At 41.3% G+C, this 18,057-nt stretch overlaps 1 protein-coding gene across 1 annotated transcript in view; it reads left to right on the top strand.

Annotated features, from left to right (window-relative positions):
* The window catches only part of LOC136170295 (ATP-dependent translocase ABCB1-like), a 51,108-nt gene that overhangs the window by 21,099 nt on the left and 11,952 nt on the right, over window positions 1-18,057 (top strand). Inside the window, exons 2-4 of the mRNA XM_065938462.1 lie at window positions 7,593-7,644; window positions 9,929-10,120; window positions 10,551-10,722. Coding sequence (XP_065794534.1) covers window positions 7,637-7,644; window positions 9,929-10,120; window positions 10,551-10,722 — 372 coding nt within the window. The 5' untranslated portion in view covers window positions 7,593-7,636. The remainder of the gene's footprint in view (window positions 1-7,592; window positions 7,645-9,928; window positions 10,121-10,550; window positions 10,723-18,057) is intronic.

Below are 18,057 nucleotides of genomic sequence, written 5' to 3'. Positions count from 1 at the left end.
GGCCAGAGGCTTCTGTCACCGGGATCCAAGCATGCCAGAACGGCGGCTCTACAAACTCTGGGAGAGCTGGCGGAAGAGCAGTGGCGGCTGTAGGAAGTTCACCTGGCCCTGGGTCAGGCATTAAGGCAGCCTCCGTTCCTGGTGGAGCTCTGGGAGGCAGGCACATCATATTCCAGTATGGGGGAGGGGTCAGGTCATCCCCATCCAAATCCTGTAGAATTTCCTTTTTTATCATCAGTCAATTTTTGTGCCATTAATCTCTTTCCCTTTCCCTTCTGGATACAGAACCTTGTTCAAGTAGGAGGGTCTTGAGCTAACCCTAGCCATGAGTCAGTATATGGATATTGATCCGGGTGTCCTGGCTCTCCTGTGACTACTGTATAGACTGCTTCCGCTGTTTTTAAGTCCATGGTGTTCTCTGGTGGCCATCCTACCATTCGACCTCACAGAGTATGTGGAGGCGGTTAGGCTTCATCTTCACCCCACAGTATCCTCCTAATTACTTCTTTAAACTTTTAATCATGCACTCCAATACGTTGCCTTAGATTCACTTCCCCCCATCTTGCTTACCTTCTTGGACCTTCTTCTACTTTTCCTTTTCGTTCTGTCTACGAAGTTCTTGGTACCCTATGTACTTCTGATATTTCCACTCAATGACATTTAAATTGCCATTCTGCCTCCTTCCTAATTGGGGTGAGAAGAGCCTTACCTGCCAGATCCCAGAGGGAGAAGGGGGATCGGCGTGTCTTCACTTGCCTGTCAGCACAGCCGTACCAGACCACCACGTGGTCCAAGACTGTTTCTCCCTTAAAGTTCGTTCTGCCTTGGTGGGCTTGATCAGGTGCAGATGAAAACACAGATGGGTTAAATAGCCCATGTCCCAGGCCATCTCCGGAAAAGCCAATTCATACTCACTTCTCTATCCCCCTCCTTCTAACCTAATAATTCCGAGGGGGTCAAGAATTTCACAGAAGATGGGACACCTCCTGGGGGAGGGCAGAATGTGAGCATACAAGGACCAGTTTCCTATCCTAAAAATCCCCTGGCGATGGCTTGGTAATAATTTTCCCTGAGACATTGTGGACACACATCCTAAATGACCTTCACAAATTTCCTTCCTAAGCCCTAGCATGCTCCTCGACCTGTGTACCAAGCAATTGCCGCCTGCCTATTCCAGGCTCCTGTGGGTCCGTGCCCCTTCTAGTCCCTCCCAGGGGGTGATCAGGCCCTCACTTCCACCCTGCCGGGTGGGTTCCTCCTCACCTGAGCGCTCGGTTCCCCTGCTGCCGTCCACTACCTGCTAACATGAAAGGTCCAGGCATTGAGAAGTAGAATCCTTCCAGAAGGGTGAGGCGCCTTCCCCCTTCTAGAAGATTCAAGCTGCAAGGCCTCTGAGTAGTCCCAAATGGGACTTGTCTCCTCAAAGTGAGGAGTTTCCTGGCCAATGCACTAAATGTTGTAGCCACACGTTCCGGGAAACAAACTCACTCAGAAGGACAATGAAGATAGTGGAGTGCAGTTTATTACACCATCGGGCCCAAGGCAGAGTCTCCTCTTAGCCAAGGACCCCGACCAGCATTTGTGAAAATCTCTTATACCCCATGTGCACATGTCCGAACCCACCAGCCCAAATTCCTTGAGACTTACATAAACAAAGGAAGGGTAAATACAGTCCCAATAAGCCCATCATTCATGTGCCATGTGCTCAGACAGTTAAACAATTAGCCAATAATAAGCACAAGGTTACACTCCAATAGGTACAGAAAACTTATGGCCTGTCTGGAGGAAGGGGTGATTAGTGTATGTGTTCTCTTAGGCGAGGAGTAACCTGGATACGATCTTCAAGGGTCCCCAGTCCGGAGGGGGTCTTACCCTTCTGTTGTCGTTTCCATTGGCACTAAAGACAGAGTTCAGAGTCCATTGGAGAGGTGGCTGAGCATGATCAGCATGAACAGGCCTAAGATGGAGCCCAGGCCCTGTGAATTCCTTCTTCAATATAACCAATGTCTATAACTAGTAGTTGTTAACATTTTTTACATACATTTCACCTGGAATTATAGATTTCATGATATTTTCTAAGTACCTCTGTTTCTGTCTCTTAAAATTTTTCCTACCAAAAATTTTGCTCTAAGACATAATACAGTGATTATATTTAACAAAATGAATGTTAATTCCTCAGTGTTATCTAATAGTTCATATTTGAACTTTCACAATTAGCTCCCCTAAGTGTGTCTTACAGATGATTTGTTCTGTTTTCTTCTCTTTTTAAATAACATTGACCTGTTGAAAATGTGGTACCAATTTTCCTATAGAATGTTTCACTTTCTGTACGATTTTTATCACTTTGTTCTGGTGTCATTTAACTTATTATTCCACATCTTGCACTTCTTATATGCTAAAAAAAGTAAAAGTCTTTTCAGTTATCTCCGACTCTGTTGTAACCCATAGACTGCAGCCCACCAGGCTCTTCTATCCATGGGATTTCTCAGGTAGGAATACTGGAGTAGGTTGCCATTTCCTTCTCCACAGGATCTTCCCTACCCAGGGATCGAACTCAGGTGTCCTGAAGCATAACCAGATTCTTTACCATCTAAGCCACCAGAGAAGCCCTATATACTGAGAGTTAAGTCTAAAGATTTTAATACATTGCAATTCTGTGTACTTCATGTCTCGTCACACCAGGAAACATCAAATGTCAGTGTATTTTACTTTTTCATGGTACCGAGTTTGATCGCTTGATTAAGGTGATGACAGATTGGATTCCTCCATTGTGGGAGGAACTCTACCCCCTTGCAGATATGAGGGGTCTTGGGCATCAGGGAATATCTTGTCTCACCTAATAGTTATCGTGCCTGCTGATGATCCCTCACTCCAGGTTCTCAAAGTAGTTATTTCTCTTATTTTCTGGGACATTGTGGCATCTCAGTTTCCCTCCTGTGTTTTCACCAATGCTCTCTTTGACTCTTTTACCTACAAACATGTAGAAGATTTCTTTGAATAGTTATCCCTTGGCATTACAACCCTCTCTAGTAACCATCATCTCTCTTGCTTTTGTCTTAAGGTCATAAAAGAATGGTCCACATGCTATCTGCATTACTTGGTCTCCAAATTATTCTTAGCCACACTCATTATTTCTTGCTAGACTACTGGACCACCAGGGAAGTCCTCCTCCTTGCTTTTCAACCCGTGGTAAACTTTTGAATCTGGGAGGAAGCATCACCTTCTTTATGAAGCTTTTCCACAAAGGACGGAATGACCCATTCGCTCATTTGTGTCTTCTCCACTCTGTATACCCTGCTGTCAAGGCATGCAGAATATATACTGAATATCCTTTTTTTTTTAAATTTGAATTGTATTTTCGGTATTTTTTACTGGATTTCTTCAGTCATTGAGTAGCATTTAGTAAATGTTTATATTCATGGCCCACTTACTTTTATTCCAGCCTGTGATTAGTTTTTGAGGTTGACAGTACTTTGGGAGTCGTGATGAGGGAAATCCTTGCATATCAATTATCTTTTCTTCCTCTATTGAGGAATTCGATACTTTTCCACTGTATAGTTTTTAATAGAAAGTAAATCCGCCTGCCAGTGCAGGAGATGCGGGTTCGAGCCCTGGGTCAGGAAGATCCTCCCGTGCGGGAGAAGTATCCATTGCTTCCCAGGTGGGCCTGTCACAGCCCCACGCCCTCTCCCCTCACTGTGCTCTCTTCCCGTCAGGTTGGCGTCTCGAGAGCTCACTCTTTCTCTCTTGAGATTTGCCTGCAGTTAGAGTGTGTGCAGACCTGCTCTGGTCTTGGGAAGCCTGTTTATACTCCTTGCTTCCCCTTTCCTCCTCATGGAGGCCTGATCGGCTTCCCAGGTGGCTCAGTGGCAAAGGACCCGCCTGCTGCTGCAGGAGATGCAGGTTTGATTCCTCTGTTGGGAAGATCCCCTTAGAAAGAAATGGCCACCCACTCCAGTATTCTTGCTTGAAGAATTCCATAGACAGAGAGCCTGGTGGGCTACAGTCTGTGGGGTCGCAAAGAGTCAAACATGACTGAGAATGCATGCAGGCATGGAGGCCTAATTACATTAATACCACTTAACATTTATGCTAGTGCTGTTAGGCAGCAGATATCTGACCCAAGCCACTTTCTGAAAGCAGCAAAACATGTTTCCTCAATGGTGTCCTCAGAGGGACCTTTGGCAGTGATGGTGTTTTTGTTTTTGTTTTTGTTTTTTTGAACTACCAATAATTTTTAATTTTTAAAAATCATTACATCTTTAACTCATCTTCTGAATTCCAGTTTTAGTGTAGCTTTGATGATACATGTATTGTAACAGTGTATCTTTATAGTCTCCTGCAAGTGGTCTCCTGCATTGCAGGCAGAAGCCTGTTTAGTTTTAGATTTCTTTGCAGTCTTACTTGGTTTTAGAAAAGGCCTTCCTTACCCCAGGTAGTAAGCTGGTGGTCTGCTGTATCTCTGTTTAACCCTACAATATGCAAGACACATGTACAAAATAGAGTGATCATTGGAATATTCTTATAAGTGGTCTGCGTGTTGCTGGCTCTGTGAGATCTTTGAGCATCTTGGGAACAGGCTCAGGGACAGCAGACAGAGCAGCAGGGTGTGCGCCAAGGGCACAAAGGTGAGTGACACGGTCGGGTTCTCTAGGCGCTCACAGCAGTGGAGATGGGAGGAGGAGGTGGATGTGCACCGTGGCGTGTCTGTTCTAGGGTTGGCTTAGTCAGTGAATCGTGTGTCAGTTAATCTGGAACCCTGTGAGTCGCCCTGCTGGAGATAAGCCCTTGGGAAGAGGCCATACTGAGTTCATGCATGAAGGACCAGTCTTTTCCAGGAGAAAGACTAGGAAAAGGCAGTCCAGGTAGAGAGAGGAGAATGAATGAGGGCTTAGAGGAGGAAAACTGTCCGCACTTCTCCTCTCCAGCTCATCTCAGGGTGTGGAAAGAAGCTTTTAGTCTCAAAGGACAGAGCGTAGTCTCGTGAAATTGAAGCAGCATCTTTTGTCGTGCCCAGTTTCCTCTCCAATCCCAAGGGCAAAGGCAGATGATGGTCAGCAGACTTGGGCACTGCTTCCTTTTATGCGGTGGTGTCCTCGCCCCCTACCCCCAACCCAAGGTGGTGCCTGCACAGTGCCCTGCTACTGGGATGAGGGGAAAGGGTGGGGATAAAGAAAAGATCTGCGAAGTCATTGCGTGGCTTATTGTGGTAAGGTTGCAGAGGGAATAATAGGGCATGTTACGGCTCTTGGACTTTGTCCTTTATTCAGTGGACTGTCACTTAAGGTTATTAACAGGGGCAATATAATTATAGTTTTGTTCCCAAAAAGAAGATCTAGTGGCAAGATAAAGACTTGATGGGATTAGAAGAGCCAGGTAGGAGGCTCTTGTTGGAGCAGATGTGAGAGGTGATGGGACCTGAGGCAGACACTGGCTGTGAGGAAGGAGAAGGTTTGAGCGGCTCCCAGACAGATCAGGGGTCACTGAAGTGGCACGAGTGTAGAGCCCACCCTGGGGATGAGTGTAACCTTCTGCGAGGCAGCAGCATGGAGGGAGGAGAGGGCATGAGGGACTGGTGGATGAGACTAGGCGAGAGGGATCGGAGTTATGGGAGGACCAGGAGAATGAGGTTCTGGAAGCCAGAGGAGAGAGTGGTCAAGAATCTAAGCAAGTATTTTATTAAAATAAAAGCTACACTTAAATATTTGACTTTTCTTGTTGGGGAGGGATTAATTAGGAGGTTGGGATTATCATGTGTGCACTACTCTATATAAAATAGAAAACCAACAAGGATCTACTGTATATCCCAGGGAACTCCACTCAGTATGTTGGAGAATCTGAAGAAAAGTATATATATGTGCACATATATACACACACACATACATGTACATATATATATATACACTCATACACATAATGTCTGCTAGTTTTTATTTATTTTTATTTTTTCACATAATGTGTACTAGTTTTTATATACCATACCTGGGAGCCTAGATGATCTTTTCAACCATGTATCCACCTCCTTCCATCCACACAACACACCCACACTCCTGCCAAAGCAGCTTACTCATTCTTCACATATGCAATGTTGTCCTCTTTGCCAGAAAAACTTTTCCTCTTGTTTCCCATACCTGTCAAGAGCACACTCACCTGAACTAGGCCTTCTTATGTTACATTGTAACTTTTGAAATGACTATAAGATTTAAAGTGTGCTCCCCGAATTGATCTAGCCATCTTGATTATGATAATGTATCCTCCAAAAATATTCACCATATATAATATATGTGGACAGGTATGTTTAGTGCAACATTGCATGTAACAGGGAAGCAACAGAAATAGATGCAACTTTGAAAAAACAAAGATACACATATATACACACATGTGAAAGTCACTCAGTCGTATCTGACTCTTTGCAACCCCATGGACTATAACCTGCCCGTCTCCTCTCTCCATGGAATTCTCCAGACCAGAATACTGGAGTGGGTAGCCATTCCCTTCTCCAGGGGATCTTCCCAACCCAGGGATCAAACGCAAGTCTCCCACATTGCAGACATATTCATTACTAACTAAGCCACCGGGGAGGCCCCATATACCCACACACGGACATGGAAAATTGGCCACTGAATGTGAACTGTGATTCTCTCCTTTAAAATAAGCATGTGTGTGTATTGATGTATGTGTATACTTGCATATAGAAAATAAAATCTGAAGAAAAATTCACACCAGAATATGAACAGTGGCTAGTGCATGCACGCACGTGTGTGTGTGTGTGTGTGTGTGTGTGTGTGTTTGGAGCGAGGTGTTAGAGTTTTAATGTACCTTGTCCTAAAATGTTAACATTTGCTAATACTCCATAATGAGCTCACTGGTATTTATTACATTCTTCTTTGTATCTTACATTTTTAAAATAAAAACTGAAGAAATGTGATGTTCAGTTTGAAATACTAAATGGCTTAGGGTCAAGTTTGCACTGATATTTATCAGGACAAAGCCCGCAAAAAAGACTTTTCTCCATGTCATCTTGGAGTGGTATTTCATAAAACATTTTAATCCAGGGACACTAGTATCTCTGCTGACAGACTCCTCCTTAATCAATGCAGCTTTCTTCTTACAAATAAGCTTCACTGAATTTAGTGTGTGTGTGGTTGCACACAGCCAGTAGTAAAGGATTTGCACAGATGCCCTGGTGCTTATAGATAGTTGCGATTAAATTAGTTTGAGCTATTTTTGTGTAAGTTGTGAAGTGACACAAGTTTGATTCATTTTTACAGGCTTATCTTTTTGAAATTTCCTCATTTGTCTGTGTCGGGTCTTAGTTGTGGCATGTGGGATTTTTTGGGGGGTGCGTGGGCTTTTCCTGTTGGGGCGCATGGGCTTCTCCAGTTGTGGCATGCATGCTCCAGAGCATGAGGGCTTAGTTTTCATGCACAGCATATGGGATCTTAGTTCCTTGACCAGGGATTGAAGCCACGTCCCCTGCATTGGAAAGCAGATTATTAATACTGGACTGTGGAGGATGTTCTATTTATATGCATATTTTTAATGGAAAATAAAGAGACATAGCAGTGTATGTTTGTTTTGCGGTGAACTAGGTACTATAGACAAGACAGATTATGGCAAGCAGCTGGAGAAGGAAATGACCACATAAGTAGACATTTTTCTACTATTGCTAAGCCTTTCTGTCTTAATCCAATTGTGATACAGTTTAAAATTTTGCAGTTATGATAAAGATTCAAAGTTTTGAGGGGAGCACCATCATTGTTAGCTTTTTAGGAGGATACAGTATAGGTCTTTTTCTTCAAGAAAAGAATTTGCTGCCTAAGACACTCTAAAGTGAAGGTTAAGCCTGGATCAGACTGATGTCTGCATTGGTAAATATAGAATATCATCTGCAGGGAAATTAGAGGGGTTCGAAGTGAGTTTATTTAAAATGCAGTTAAGAATCACATTATTTGCAATGGCTTTGTATTATTAGTTTGCTTCTTGGATAGCTTTAGTTATGATATAATGAGATCAGTTAACAGGATTTTTAAAAATATAGCATCTTATTCTGAACAATGAAACAAGGCATTCCAGAATAAATATAGTCCTTTTAACCTTAAATTGCTTTGGAAGCATTCATTAATGATTTACTTACCTTGAAGTTTGCTCTCAGAACACCTTATAAAACATGTCTAAAGGCATGAGTTGGTGATTCAGAAGAAAATGATTTCACATTATCCTGTAAGTACTCTCGTAGGTTTGAAGAGAATGGACAAATTTGACCATATTTTGAAAGTTGAGAAGCAAACACCTCCAGATACTCTTATGGAGAGGCACTTTTTTCATATTGATGAAAAACAGTGCCTTATAATCATCTTGAAAGTGAAAGTTTCTCAGTCATGTCCAACGCTTTGTGACCCCATGGACTGTAACCTGCCAGGCTCCTCTGTCCGTGGAATTCTCCAGGCCAGAACACTGGAGTGGGTAGTTGTTATTTTCTCCAGGGAATCTTCCTAACCCAGGGATCGAACCTAGGCTTCCTGCATAGCAGGTGGACTCTTTACCATTTGAACCACCCGGGAAGCCCGTAATCATCTTATAAATGCTTAAATACAGGTATTTCTTTCTGAGTAAACATAGACTGGTGGCTTACAATACATTAGCTCATTTTCAAAGCACACGTTCCACATGTTAATGAGGAACTTGTTCTTAGCTATCTCTTGCTGTATCATTAACACTTGGATAATAAATATTGAGTTATTTATTAACTAAAATTTAGTATTCTAATTCTGTCTTCCCTGATAAATACATTGTACATTACCAGGTATAACTTGGGGAAGATACGTTTACATCAGGCTGTGAGCATCGACATCAGCAACTATCTGGTTGTTACATCACCATTTTTATAGTTTCTGCATGATTCATACAAGTTTTTTCTTTGACGGTGGCAAGTTGTGAACTTTTAAAAGTGGGAATATTGGAATCCTGTATTTCATTTTTGAATGTTTGCTTTTACCTTAAAAGTAACTGCTTAGTGAAGCACATGAGTTGTTTGCTTTTTTCTGTATGAAGACTCAGATAAGGAAATACAAATTTGGTATTTCTAGTTGATCAAGGGTCTGGTTTTAGAAGATGCACATGTTCTTGTATTGTTAGAATTTAAACTGGAGGGCCTGCTACTTGATTCATTAAGCATTTCAGGATAACTCATGATGGCCAGTTGGGCAGATGGTATAAAAACATTTTTTATTCTCAGTTGTCTCTTGGCAGATTAATAACCCAAAAGGTCAGGTGACCATTCCCATCTCTTGGTTTCACTTTCTGGCAAGTTCTGTCACTTTCCGTTCCCCAGTGTGCAGAAACCATCCCAAGTGTCCATCAGCTGATACAGGGGTAACCCAGGTATGCAGGGGTAGACCTTACCTAATGCTGTGATGCTTTTAGGCACCACTCAAGTCTTTCACAGTAACTGGCTTTCTCTACATGCTAATTGTGTGCCAGACACAGATGCAAGTGTTTTTATATATTACTGTGTTACAGTTCTTTTTCTTGGCCATGTTACGAGGCATACCGGATCTTAGTTCCCCAATCAGGGATTGAACCCGTGCCCTTGGCAATGGAAGCACGGAGTGTTAACTGCTGAACCGCCAGGGAAGTCCCACTGTGTTACACTTCTTATCTCCATTTTGCCAGTTGGAAAACTGGGACTTCGAAAGGTGAAGTCAGCCTGTCTAGCAGTTAAGAACTGGGATTTGAGCCCAAACAGAAGGCACACTCGTCACCATGACATTCTACCAGGGTGGCCGTAGTTGGATGCTGCCCATCAGCTCCGCTTTGAGGGAGGGCAGGATTGCCAGATGACTGAAAAGGCAGGGCGCGTGGTCTGCTGGGCGCAGGTGCGTTGATGGGAAGGTGGCACGTGTGCAGCTGTCTCGTCGTTTTCCAGGTACGCCTACTATTACTCTGGAATTGGCGCTGGCGTGCTTATTGCTGCTTACATCCAGGTCTCGTTCTGGTGTCTGGCCGCTGGAAGACAAGTACACAGAATCAGAAAACAGTTTTTTCATGCCATCATGAAACAGGAGATAGGCTGGTTTGACGTGCATGACGTTGGAGAACTTAACACCCGGCTCATAGAGTAAGTACCTGGGTGTGTGTTAAACTCTGACGTGTGCTTCTTATTCTTTTAAAATGGAAACGAGGTCATGAAATCTGTCAGGAGGTAATCCCTGGAGGTAGTGCCCATCCCTCAGAAGTAATTCTGAGGCTCAATTCCTGCTGAGTCTTGCTCGTGCCTCACGCGTCTTTTCGTTCCCAGAACCCTGGCAGGGCATGAAGAGGTCCCGCGTGACCGGCAGTGAATGAGGGGCTGGACGTGCCAGGGCCGAGACATCCCGTGGGAGTGAGCTTAGGGCGGCGGCATGGTGCTTGCCTGGGACGTTCCCGAGCAAGATCCTGGGTGTAAACTGACTTACCCCACGCTGAAACACACACACACACTCAGCTAGATTCAGGAGGAAAGTTCTGGTGTTCACAATCCTGATGTTTACTTCTAACTCTTCTTTCAGTGACGTCTCCAAAATCAATGAAGGAATTGGTGACAAAATTGGAATGTTCTTTCAGGCAATGGCAACATTCTTCACCGGTTTTATAGTGGGGTTTACACAAGGTTGGAAGCTCACCCTTGTGATTCTGGCCATCAGTCCTGTTCTTGGCCTGTCAGCTGCTATCTGGGCAAAGGTAGGTGTGAAGCCTGTGAATCCAGGCTATTAAACTGTCTCCACCCTCAAAAAACACTCCGCATCTCCTCCAGTAGAAGGCTGTTTTTGTCACATGATGACCCTGACACTGACGTTAAATCTTCTGATTAATCTTGGTGTTAAGTCTTCTTTTCACATCAGTGGGGATAGGCAGATGTGAGGTCACTGAGGTGTCCCCACCCAGACTCTGTGCTGTTATGGGCGAAGGGAACGATGGAGCTCTCCCATCTCCTTCTCTGCCTTCGTGCCAAAAGCATGCCCAGCTCTCGGAGAGCTGTGTTCCCCAGCAGACAGTTCCATGTTCACAAGGAGAGCTTCACGTTCAGTAACTAGCACGTAAGTCCCATCCAGTTACCATTATTGATGTCAGTGTTTTTGTAGATTTTATTTATTTTGTTGGCAGAACAGTTTTGTCAGCATTATAAATGGCTCTGTGGTTTTACATACTTAAGTCCATTGGTGTGAAGACAATTTTTTTTTTCTAGCCCCTTATGCGTGTACATATGAGGTCTGCAGTTCCCTCTCTGTCACGAAAGCAAAGCAATGCAAATGGCCCTCCCCGTCTCCGCACGGAGGCTTTTCTGTTGAGACTGGGTGTGGTGTTCTTTCTAAATTGATTTTGTGTAAGTGTAGGTGGCCGTGGAGAGATTGGCCTCGTGTGTAGTTTTTAGAGAAAAAGAAAAATTAGAGACAGCACTACACATTCACATGGCAAAAGGATGTAAAATAACGGAGGGCCAAGCAAACCCAAGCCTAACACAAAACAAATCAGGCTGTATTAAGAAATTAAAAAAATTTAACCCTGTAGGATGGATATTGTTTTGCTATTATAAATGGTAACTGCCATTTTTTAAAGTATCTACCATGTCAGGCAAATACATATTTTTTTCTCTTTTTTAAAAAATTTGTTGAAATGCCATTAGTTTACAATGTTGTGTTAATTTCTGTTGCTCAACAAAGTAATTCAGATATACATATATATACATTATTTTTCATATTCTTTTCCATTATGGTTTATTACAGGTTATTGAATACCATTTCCTGTGCTATACAATAGAGCCTTGTTACTCAAATTCTACTTTTTTTAGGTTAAAAAAAATCCCAGGAAATTTTAGAGTATAAAATAACAACATATCTTAATCTCCCCCCAAATTAGTAAATGTTAGTTACACTTTTTGCAATATTTATCTATAATATTTTCTACATATGAAGTAGAAGTTTGTAGACTATTACAGAATATTTTCCCCCTCATTCTATCATATTATCTTCTTCTTCAAAAGCATGAAATATATGTTCTTGTAAAGTGTAGACATCATCTCATTTAACAGAAGAAGAAATTGAAGTTCTGAGAACTCTTATTAATTTATTGTTCAGACTAACACAATGTTTGAATGGTGTTCTTGGTGGTTAAACGGCATCTGTTGAAATATTTGGCAAAAGCCTTTGTGTTAATTGATTTTTCTGTTTACTGGCACATCAGGCAAGTCAGATGGCAGATTCTTCATATCAGTATTTGATGAAAAACTGTTCTAAAATGTATTGATGTTTGTTCTAGTTAAGTTAGGGGGAAAAACAGTAAGTTACTCTTTTAATAATTAATTGTGCATTACTTCAGATACTATTTAATATTTTTAATATAAACTTATTTATTTTAATTGGAGGCTAGTTACTTTACAATATTGTAGTGGTTTTGCCATACATTGACATGAATCCGCCATGGGTGTACGTGTTCCCCATCCTGAACCCCCCTTCCACCTCCCTCACCATCCCATTCCTCTGGGTCATCCCAGTTCACCAGCCCCAAGCTCCCTGTATCATACTTTGAACCTGGACTGGTGATTCGTTTCACATATGATAATATACATGTTCCAATGCCATTCTCCCAAATCATCCCCCCTTGCCCTCTTCCACAGAGTCCACAAGACTATTTTATACATCTGTGTCTCTTTTGCTATCTCACATACAGGGTTATTGTTACCATCTTTGTAAATTACATATATATGCTTTAATATAGTATATGGGTGTTTTTCTTTCTGCCTTACTTCACTCTGTATAATACACCAGTTTCATCCACCTCATTAGAACTGATTCAAATGTATTCTTTTTAAAGGCTGAGTAATATTCCATCATGTATATGTACCACAGCTTTCTTATCCATTCGTCTGCTGATGGACATCTAGGTTAATTGTCTGGTTGTCAGTCTTATTAAAAATGAAATGAGGCCCAGTGGAGGAAGCTGCTTTGTCCGTGTGATTCTGAGGCTCTCTTCTGTAACTCAGAGACATCGGGGCAAGAAGGCAGAACAGGAAGAGGCTTGGCCCCAGCAAGTTTCCTACTCCAGAAAGCCTCTTTTGATCTCTGCACGCGATTCTCTAACCCCGCCCAGAGACACTGGGTCAGCTAGGGGGCAAGGGGAGGGGAAACTACCGTAGCCTGCTCCTACGGGAAGTGGTCCAACCTTAAGAACCACTTTCACTCCCTCAGGTAGCAGAAGCAGGGGCCCCAGCAACTGCAGACAAACCATGCTGATGAAAATAATACCACAAACACTCTGAATGTAAAACCGCTGCTTTACCCACAATTCACAGAAGTAGGTTAAGAATTATATGCTAAATCCCAAAAGGGTAACTGCTTGCTAAAATAAAAGACTTTCAATAGGACCCAGAGTGTCCTAACATAACAGACACCATGCCCAGAATATAGTTAAAAAAAGACCACTTGTCATACCAAGAACTACAAAAATCACAACTTGAATGAGAAAAAAACACTTAACTGACAAGTGCTGATCTAATTCATATGCCAGTATTGTTTGGCATGGATTTTGGAAGAGTCATCAGAAAAATGCTTCACTAATCAATTACAAATTATCCTAAAACAAAAGGAAATAGAAAATATCAGCAGTGAAACAGAAATTAAGAAAAAAGGACAGAATGAAATTAGATAAGTGAAAGATAGAGCGTAGAACAAAAGTCATGATGGAGGGGCTTAATCTTGTTGAGTGGAGATGACAGGATAGAGTCAGTGGACCTGGAAATAGAACAATGCAAGTCACCCACCATGAAACAGGAAATGAAAAGTGCCCCAGGGACCTGTGGGACAGTAACACGATGTAGAACATTTGTGACCATCAGAGTCCCAAAAGAAAGGAGAGAAGTAAGGCTGAAGGATTATTGGAAGAAATAACTGCTGAGAATGTCCAAGGTTTGTGAAAGACAAACCTTCAGGCCTGAGAAGCTAAGCTAACCTCAAACAGGATAAATCCAGAGAAATCCATGCTAAAACTCATAGTTAAATCATTGAAAACTAAAGACAAAAAAGTTGAAATTGGCTAAAGATGAACAGCACATTACCTATAGGGAACACCAATGTGAATGACAATGTATTTCTTATCTGAAACCATAAAGACCAGACGGAAGTGGCAAATTATATTTCAAGTGCTTAAAGACCTGTCAACTGTGGATACTTGGTTAAAGTATTTTTTAGGAATGATGGGGGAGATAAAAACATTCCCAGATCATGGAAGACTATAGAGGAAGTCTCCATTAGCATACCTCCTATTAAAGACTGGCTAAATGAAGTTCTTCAAACAGAAGGAGAGTGATACAAGGCATATTGGAGGGAGCATCAGGAAGGGAAAAGGAACAGCAGACAGAGCAGGAATTTGGGGCTTTCTTTTCCCAGGAGATTTCTAAATCCTATTTGGTGATTGAACCCAAAATTATAAGTGGTAAAATGTTGATACCAGTAGATTTTTATGTCACCTGTGAATATTGTGATATCCAGAACAACTAAGATGAAATAGTGATTAAAGAAATCTATTTTGTTAAGCTCTGAGCTCCTGAAAAAGAATTCTCCAGGCACAGACAACATTTACTGGAAAAATTTATCGGACATTTAAAGAGGAATTGACACCAATTTTATACAATCTCCCCTAGAAGAAGGAAGGCTTTATCTGCTTTCCCCCCAAAGCGGGAACTCTTGCTCTGTGAAAACCATGTAAAGGAAATGAAAACACAAGCTACAAGCTGGGAAAAAGTAACATGCAAGTCACATATCTGACAAAGGGTTAGTCTTTATCAAATATATAAGGAACTCTCAAAATTTGGTGGTTAAAAAAAAATCACCAAAACTACTATTTAATAGAAAAACCTGTAATCGCTTTTTAAAATCCAGATACATATTTGAATTATCTTGAATTTTTTGGAAAATACAAATGCCCAGGTATTGCTTTTTTTCTCCAGAGTTCCAGATATGTTTCTAATAAGCAACCATGTTTCAAAACAACTGGACTGTATAATGATCTTTAATTTTACTTAGTTTGTTTCACTTTTCTATTTCTTATTCAGTGCTGTCATTTCATTTAGTTTATGTTTTGAATTTCTCCATCTCTCTCTTTTTATGTTCTTTCTCAAGCCTTTATCGAGCATAGACAAAAGAAAAGCTTTTGTCTACATATATATAAATAGTATGTATAATATATACTTTTTAGAAAACTTATAAACTTTTGCCTAACTGAAAAAAATTTGTGACATTTTTATTCCACTTGTTTGACTTCATATAAATAGAATGCTGGATTTCTAATTAAAAAATAGATCTGCCACAAGCAACAGAGGTTTACTGTATAGCCCTGGGAACTATAGTCAGTATCTTGTAATAAGCTGTAATGGAAAATAATCTGAAGAATAATGTGTGTTTTTGTATAACTGAATCACCTTGCTGTGTACCTGAGACACGTAAGTCAGGTATACGTCAATAAAAAATATATATATTAAGGGAGAAAACAAACCCCGAATGAACCAGTTAGAGAATGCGCAGAAGAGATAAACAGACGTCACCAGAGAGGTTATACAGGTGGTAGGTCAGCACATGAACGGTCGTTTAACCGCATTAGTCGTCAGTGAAAAGCAAATTAAACTGCAACGAGATACCATTATACGTCTACCAACACGGCTAAAATAAAAGTGAAACCCCAAATGCTGCTGAGATGCAGAGAAACCGGGTCACTCATGTGTTATTGGTGGGAATGTAAAATGGTATTCAACCTGAAAAAATAGTTTGCGATGTCTTATAAAACTAAACATGCAATTACCATACAATCCCGCAGTTGTATTGGACATTTATCTAAGAGAAATTAAGTTCATGTATTCACTCAATCTGTATTCAGGCCTTCATAGCAGCCGTACCAGCAGTAGCCCCAAACTGAAACAACCCCAGATGCTCTTGAGCGGGTCACTGGTTGAGCGGCTGTGGTGCATCCAGTGATAAAAAGGAAAGTAGCGCTGATACACACACAACCTGGATGAGTCTCTAGAGATTTGCACTTGGTGAAAAAGGCCAGTCCCAGAAGGTCACATGCCTTATGCTCCATTTATATAATGTTTTTGAAATGACAAAATAACAGGCAGAACAGTTTAGTGGTTTTCAGGTGTTAGGGATGGTGTGGAGGGGAGGAGAAATGAGGAGTAGGAAAGGAGGTGGCTGTGGCTACAGAGTAGGACTGAGGGGTCCTTGTGATGGAGTTGTTCTGTATTGTGACTGTTGTCACAAGAATCTAACGTGATAACATTGCTTGGAACTGAACACACACACACACACGAGTGCATGTAAACTGGTAAATCTGAATAACATTGAATTAATGTTAAGTCTTGAATTTTTGGCTGGGCTCTTGTTCTGAAGAGATGTTGGAGATATTGTTGTTTGGGGAAGACCAGATAAAGGGTTTATGGGATCTGACTGTCTTCCTTAGAACTGCCTTTGTGTCTACAATTATCTCAGAATAACAAGTTTAAAAAAATAAAGCATGTATAAGTTATCCCAAACAAACTGAAATAAAAACCTACACTGAGAACTGGAAAAAAGGGACAAAGATGAAGGCCAAAACATCTGTCATGGTAAAAACTATTGCTTTTGAATGTATTAGTGTGAACAATATAAAGTGGCCTGTATTAGCTTTTAACTTAGAGGAACAACAATTTCATGTGTCTGGCACTATTACAATTAGGCTTTGTTAAAAAAAATTAGCAGCCTTTGGAAAAAGGGATAAGTTAGTGAAATTTGATATCATTTAGGTGGGTGATTGTAATAATGGAAGTATCACCATTCTGTTATTTTATATTAGAGGAACAGTCAAGTTGACTTTTCACATCCCTGAGAGTATTTGAAGGTGTGTTTTTTCTTTCAACAGACATGATCTGTTAAAAAACAAAACACTTCATGAACATTCTACCGTAGTCTTGCCTAAGGATATGCTTATCATTCTGGAAGGTCATAGAGAAGCCAGGTTTATTAAATCAGTTGGAATGGTACTTGATACTTCAACAATAAATTAGAATAGCATGTTCTGAATCTCTTCATTCAAAAATAGTTCTGCTAATCTTCCTGTTGTCAGCTGCTTCTGGGTGGTTGATGGTTGAAGTTTTCAACAAGAGCAGAGAAACAGAGCTGAACTGTATTGTATGCGCCTCTTGCCTGATGCAGACCTGTTTGTTCAGGGATGGCTGTGATCTCCCTGGTTCAGGCCCAGTGCTGTGAGCAGTTGTGGCAGATGTGATAGGGCAGCCCTAGGCAGGTCATTTGGAGAGGTCAGGAAGGTCTAGAGCATCAGTGGGTTGTTTGGGGTACCAAAGAAGAAGGTGTATACAGTACAACATCTGCACATAGAACCTGGGTAATAAAGGTTCGTTTGCCTTCACCACCCATTCCTACATCTGTCGTAGCTCCTTTTACTTTTGCATGCAGCAGAGGAAGAAATGCACTCTTAAAATCAAAAGATTGAACTTTTTATGACAAGAAGGAATAGATTGTTAATTACTTATACAAATGAGTCCACAGATGCTATAAATTATTTATTGAAAGAGTATAATATATTTACTCAGAATTTTATTTGAATTCTTGCAATATTTAGCTGGCTGACTAGTCAAGCGTTTCAGGTAACAGTAGTAGTCCTTCGCCCATGCCAGGTGACTCAGTTTTAATCACAGGGCCCTCTGGGATTCCACACATGTCAGTGGCTGGTTTTCGAGAGAGATTCCCTTCAGTGGCTGTTGATTCATGCTGTGAAGCATGGATATGTCACTTATTAGCAATTGATTTGACCTCTTTCTCGTTCTATTTCCTCATGTATTGAGTGGGGAAAATAATGCCTACTTCTTGGTACAATTGAGAAGAATCGGTGAAGGAGATCCTTTGTATATAAAGGACCTGGTACTGTTCCTTCCACAGAACAGATGTTCAGGGACCAAACAGAAAAATCAAAGAGGATCCGTAAAAGAGACCTCCATGGTGGCCTAATGTCGTGCTCAGAAACCCCAGTAAA

The sequence above is a fragment of the Muntiacus reevesi genome, chromosome 6, assembly GCF_963930625.1.
Source record: "Muntiacus reevesi chromosome 6, mMunRee1.1, whole genome shotgun sequence".
Classification (NCBI taxonomy): Eukaryota; Metazoa; Chordata; class Mammalia; order Artiodactyla; family Cervidae; genus Muntiacus; species Muntiacus reevesi.
This window is presented reverse-complemented; position numbering and strand designations above follow the sequence as displayed.